Source organism: Arabidopsis thaliana, chromosome 5 (genome assembly GCF_000001735.4).
Source record: "Arabidopsis thaliana chromosome 5, partial sequence".
Lineage (NCBI taxonomy): Eukaryota > Viridiplantae > Streptophyta > Magnoliopsida > Brassicales > Brassicaceae > Arabidopsis > Arabidopsis thaliana.
This window is the reverse complement of record NC_003076.8, coordinates 14,754,110-14,760,367: the sequence shown is the minus strand read 5'-3', so window position 1 is coordinate 14,760,367 and position 6,258 is coordinate 14,754,110. Positions and strand designations below refer to the sequence as shown.

The 6,258-nt window shown below is 33.1% G+C and overlaps 1 protein-coding gene and 2 long non-coding RNA genes across 3 annotated transcripts; 1 reads left to right on the top strand and 2 right to left on the bottom strand.

The window, feature by feature from the left end:
• Positions 1-843: 843 nt before the first annotated feature.
• On the bottom strand, positions 844-1,192 carry AT5G05465. Its single transcript, NR_142841.1, has 2 exons — positions 1,069-1,192; positions 844-942 (listed from the first exon to the last, which is right to left on the bottom strand). It is a non-coding gene; the product is annotated as an other RNA (long non-coding RNA).
• A 616-nt stretch (positions 1,193-1,808) lies between these two features.
• AT5G37270 (RING/U-box superfamily protein) lies at positions 1,809-2,435 on the top strand (the record flags this gene model as incomplete). The annotated part of the gene is made up of 1 exon (NM_123086.1): positions 1,809-2,435. The coding sequence occupies one exon, from the start codon at positions 1,809-1,811 to the stop codon at positions 2,433-2,435; it is 627 nt and encodes a 208-aa protein (NP_198543.1).
• A 1,162-nt stretch (positions 2,436-3,597) lies between these two features.
• Positions 3,598-3,947, bottom strand: AT5G05455. The gene has a single exon (NR_142840.1). It is a non-coding gene; the product is annotated as an other RNA (long non-coding RNA).
• Positions 3,948-6,258: the final 2,311 nt, after the last annotated feature.

Here is a 6,258-nt window from a genome sequence, read left to right as displayed (position 1 = left end):
AATATAAGCCTACATGCGGTATACTACAAGTTGAAATTATACATAATCAGATTACTATCACGATGTCTGTACCTTCTCACATACACACCTATCAAAAAGTTAAAACCTTTCAAAACCTCTTGGTATATTCAAATTAGGATTCTTCATTCATGTAATTATTATTCCAAAAGTTTTGTGATGTCTTATGAAATGATTTTGGCAGAAAAGGATGTAAAATTTTTTTTTTTAAAAAGTAGTCAGCAAAACATATGTTTTTTTGGGAGTCTTTAGATAATTAAATCACAGAATAGAGTTGGGTATATGAGTTCTGTCCCAGGAGTTTTGTGAATGGGTTTCTTCGATCTCCTGTTTACCAAGTTAAACATTCCCTGTTAGAATTTTGCATAAGTAGAATCTTCAGTGTTGAAGCATCGAGTTCTGAGAATCAACTGTTAACAGTCACTACCATATAGATCCAATGAGCTTGAACTATTTACAAGCTAATTAAAAACAGTACATGTCTCATGATATGTCCCTATAGGTTCAACAAAGTACCATATGAAGATAATCGTCTACGTGTTAGAAAGTTCTATATTCATTCAATGGTAAAAATTCATCAAATGTATAGAGAAAGAACTAAAACTCTTTTCTCATATTTCTCAATACAAATACATATTAATAAGCAAGATATGACGGACTAGTAACAAGTATCAAAGATCTAATCAAACCATACTATTAACTAAGGCAATTTTCCAGTAACAAAACAATCTAAAAAGGCATGATTTGGACTAGTAACAAGTATCAAAGATAAAACAATTGCTTCTTTAAAAAACATATCTAAACCCAATTCTCAGCTACCCGAAAACTCTGAAAGGCAACAAATGATTTGGTGTTTCGACTTTCGAAGATGAACCAAAGCTCGCGATTTCTCTTCGTAATCCTTGCATGGTCCAATATTGACCCAAACTGTCGAATCAACATCGATTTAACACGAACCCCTAGTCGATTAATGCGAGTCAAAAGAGTCAATTCGAGAGCACAAATAGATTAATGCAGATAAACTCACGTTTTTGAAGAGATTCGACATCACTCTCTCGATTTAGATTCTTCCCGCTGCAGAAGTCTTGGTCGGATTCTGACAACGGAGCCTGTGAGAGAGAAGCTAACAAAATTATTTGGGAAAAGCAAGAAGAAGATTCCTCTGCATGTTCCGGTTCAATTTGCATTCCAATGAAATAACCGGAACTAAACCACTACCAAACTATTTTACTGGTTTGTGTGAGAAATTGATCCACTTGACCGGAACAAACCGTAGCCAATTGTCAAACTATTTTGTTGGTTTCGGTTCCAATTTTCTTTTTTTGGTTAAATTCCGGTTATTAAACCATATCCAGTGGACCGCTGGTTTTTATGTTTTCCTTTTCTCGGACTACATTGGTTTCAAAAGAATGTGGAACGGTTTTGAGAGTTAACCAATACAGAGATATGTAATGTTCCCTGACTTCAGTTAATTTAAAATAAAAATTAAATGAAAAACTTTAACGCGTTTTGTTAATCTAAATTTCCTTTTCAATCTTAAACTCGAGCGTTAATTGGTTGTGTCCTTTTTATTGATTTACACTAAATTCATATTTTCCTTTTCTTAAATTCGACCAAATTAGTTATTTCCCTTTTTCGTCAACAAATTTTTTATGTTTTCCTTTTTTTTACTGAGTCGGCCAAACGTAAAACCTATCTCTATATATATATTGATCTCTTCTCTTTGATTTCACAATCTTATCTCTTCATATCAAAAGTTAGGGTTTGAATCTTCTTCTTCCTCTTCCACCATGGATACATATAGTAATTGGGAGTCTGTAGAGATTACTACAACAGCAATGATCCTACCACAAGATCAAGGGTTTAGAAACACCGTGTTCGTCAATCTACACGATGTGGTCAACGAGTTAGCTGAAGATCAAAACGGTGTCGTCATGTGTTTGGGAACGTTCGCGGCTCCACTTATGACTAAAATCGAATTGAAACCATCATGTCTCACTTCACATCACATCTATCAAGACCTTGACGAGTTCATCACAGATATTGAGTTTTGTCGATTGTTGAGCGAAAGGATCGCTTTGGATTGTGCTCATATTCCCCAACCTTTTAGCGTCTCCTTTTACGTGAGAGTCACAAGAGATGTTATGTTACCGTCTATTGCTGTTCCGTCGAGAGATATGTTTCAAAGATTGCTTGAGGAACAAACAATGGAATTTACTGATTTGGGAGATGAAGAAGAAACCACTTGTTCGATTTGTTTGGAGGACTTTTCGGAGAGTCATGATGATAACATCATTCTGTTGCCTGATTGTTTCCATCTGTTCCATCAAAGTTGTATCTTTGAGTGGCTTAAGCGTCAGAGGTCGTGTCCTTTGTGTCGAAGAGTACCGTACGAGGAAGATCTTGAAATAGAGTGAAACCGTCACAGAGACTTGAAGCTTCTCGTAGGGTTTATGATGTATTACTTTTTCTATGTTTCAAACATTTGCTTTTTTGTTATTCTTGTTTTGTTGTACTATTTGTTTCCAATTGGCAACTTTTGGTATAAAACCTATTTTTTTTTGTTAATCCTTTTATATTAAATGCATGGTAGAGACTATATCAACAATTTAGAGTTATCAAGAAGGTTTGATTGATTAAACAAACATGTATAAGTACAAGGATCACAATTTCTGACTGGTTATATGAAAGACACGAAACTTTGGAGTGATATTACGAATCTAATCCAAAAAAACTTTCCCTAATTCTCTGACATTACTCTCTTTTTGTAAGGCATGAACCCTCTCATGTTGTTCATCTCAGTCAGCAACGATTTCAACTGAGAGAAAGCTGATCTACCACTCCTGTTTCAGCGTTTTCAGAAGTAGAAGAAGAACATTGAAGAGACTGTGTTTCTGAGTCTAGCTTTTTCTTGCCATCTTCAGAATCATCAGAACTCATTCAACACTTGTTCTGCCAGTAACGGGAAGCTCCACTGCAGTTCTTACTTTGCTTTCATGCTCCATCTGAAAAAACAGAGAATATATGATCACCATTTGGGTTATTTTCATGGGGTGGATCTGTCCAAGCCTCATTCAATTGTTGTTCCTCCTCACTTTGGTTACTAGATTTTTCCACAGATTTTGCATCTTTCATCGCTTTGGAAGCGGTTTCCTGTGCCACAATGTCCCTCCCTGAAAGGAGGAAACTAAGGCCTGCTTCTCCTCACACCATCTCTGTCATGCTTTGTCTGTAACCCTCTTTTGACTGCAACAACTAACTAATCAGATAAACAAACGTTGTAAAGCATGCAAGAAAAACAAAGAGTTCATAACCTCAATTGCACAAGTCATTAAAGCGTCTAGAGCAGGGAATGAAAGTTATACATACAGTTGTTCAGATGTTGATTCTCTGTCAAGTCTTGGAGATGCCTTGTTGTTTTATGACGGATGACTTGTTCATTTATAATCGTCTGTCTAGTGTTTGCTTCAGCAAGTCTTCTAGCGCTTGGTTCTGTCCCAGGAGTTTTGTGTAAGAAGAATCTTGAGTGATTAAGAATTTAAGAGCCGAGTTCTGAATGCGGAAAGAAACTGAAACTCTTTTCTCATTCATCTCAAAAGGAGCCAATCAAAATCAGCAATGCTTGTTTCCTTAACATTACATATGAATCTCATGTGTTTGCATGAACATGCTTGTCAAGAAACACCTTAGCCAAGTTACTAAAGCTTACACAGACTGATTCAGCAACTGCGTACCTCTCCATAAGATCCACCACTTCTGGCCTCAAAATATCCTCTCTTATTGCTCTGTTATAGTCACACATGTAATACACGGTGGAGCCGATTAAGATGAGACGGCGAGGCTCGGCGTCGAGAAACAAAATGATAAGCGAGCGTTGGGCCTTACAAAGCCCATTAATATGAGACACCGAGGCGGCAAGTAGCAAAATTTGTTAACCCAAAACGCTAACAAGATTGGGCCCATTAAGATCGTATACTAATCTTACATCAATAAGCATTGTTTAATCTTGTCACGATGAATTCTCAATCATTCCACTTTCATTTTTGATTTGACTTTTAGATATTAAAGAAGAAGAAAAAAAAAACCTTTCAACGACTATACACTTAGGGTCAATTCTCAATTTCCCATATAGATATTTGTTCGTCCATAAGTTTAGATTGTTGAAAGAACTCTCACTTGCACCGACTGTTCTTTATAGTAATCAAATAGTCGTCGGTTAATAATGAAAAAGTATATATTTCGATTTTTCTTTAAAAAAAGCAACAAAAATACATGAACCAAGAACTTCTTAGTGGCCACTACACCAGTATTTTACTGGTACAAGTATTTTTCTAAGAATATTATAGATTCGTAAGATCTACAAAAAAATGTAGCGATTGAAGAAAAAAAAAACATGAACTCGATAGCTTAAAACACCGAAAAAAAACGAGTGGGCAACAAATTTTTGGTAATAAAAAAATAATCGAGTGGCGTAGAATAACAAACCATCCATATCCCTATCCTTCTCTCTATTACCTAAACACAACGACACGTGTCTGACTTTTGGAACATCTCAGAGGACAACACTTTTGTGCTGACTAGGCAATAAAGTGCAAAACAAAAGTGTTGTTTTTTTTCTCCTCTTTCATTTTGAGACAGTTGTACCAAACAATTTCTAATTTGGATAAATGGTTTTTTTTTTCATTGAAGACTTCCAGATATTTATTTTACAATTTTTGTCCTTCACATAAAATACCTATTTAATTTTGTTTTGAAGTTGACGGCTACTGAAATTTAAATATCTCTTTCTTCTTTTTAAACAACGCTCGTGTATGTTTTTATTTAGCTACTCGCTTTCTTTGCCACATACTTGGGTCAAAAGAGAGCACTCCAAAAATATATGATCTGTCATTTGAAACCTAACTATTCCTGATAAGTCTAGGTTCATAGTCTAAAGTTCTTGGCCCTCATTTAGGTATAAATAGTCTAAATTTAAAGTATTTAAGCAAAAACAATACTGAGAAGAAAAAAAAAAAAAAAAAAAAAACTACGGTAAAATTTCTAGAAATGTTTAAGAAAAATCTAACTAAAATCAAAAGAATAGCGTATTAAAATACTAATTTTATTGGATTAACTTAATTTGATGAAAATGTCTCTTAATATTTATGGCGATATGTATGTTGGTTGGACTTTGAAATTGTTTTTATAGATTTAATAAGATGAACATTTTGTTCTTGCTTGAGAGTGGCTGGGTACACAATTTTTTTCACTTTGTTCATGCTAAAATTCAGTTTTGTCTTCTTATATTTACATCTAAGTTTATGTTTGATTATCTGAAACCCAAATTATCAAGTATTTTACGATTTTTTGAAATAAACGAAATCTGTTTATTTCCTTATTCAAATTTTATAAAATTTTGTAAGAGTGATTTGATTGAAAATGGACAACATTTGGAGACATTTTCAAAAAAAAATGTTATAAAAGGTTATTTTAAAATGCTTTCAAAAATATCAATATAATAAAGAGCGTGATTATATTTTAATTCAGAATTATTTAAGTGATCGAAAATATCATAAATTTTGTATAATTAGAGCATTTGTTCTGATATGCGACATATTTTACTATAATTTTATAGGAACCATATAAATTTAATTTTTTAACTAATTCCAGTTGCACATTTGTTTAGATGAAAATGATTTGATTGCTGCATGATATAATTTATTTACATTTAAGCATATATTTTATTCTATTTTGATGAATTGTGTGGTATTTTCGTACTTAAATTTTGATATATTGTATGTAATTGTACAACATACTCAATCATATGTTATTACTTCTAATAATTTGAATATGGACATACTCAGAAAGGTATCAAGGGCTCTTTCTCTAGCTATTGTTTCTCATATAATCTTTTCAAAATCATATATCATCACCAACTATACTCATCATTCTCGGGTACTATGAGCTCTAACTAGTGGAATGGTACTAGAACTTTGACACACCGTCTAGTTGAGATTATAGAAATTAAAGATTATGTTATATATAGTAGAAACAAAGTAGGCCAAATTCTTATAGAAAAGAATAAACAAAATTAATATAAAAGATAAATGAAAAAACGGTCTTGAATTATAAACAATTTGCTAGGTGTGATTCAACATTGTCTTTATTCAATACTTGTTGGGTCATAAACATTCAAATTGCATATTATTGTTACTCTAGTATTCAAATTGCATATTATGTTTTATCTAAACTAACTTATAT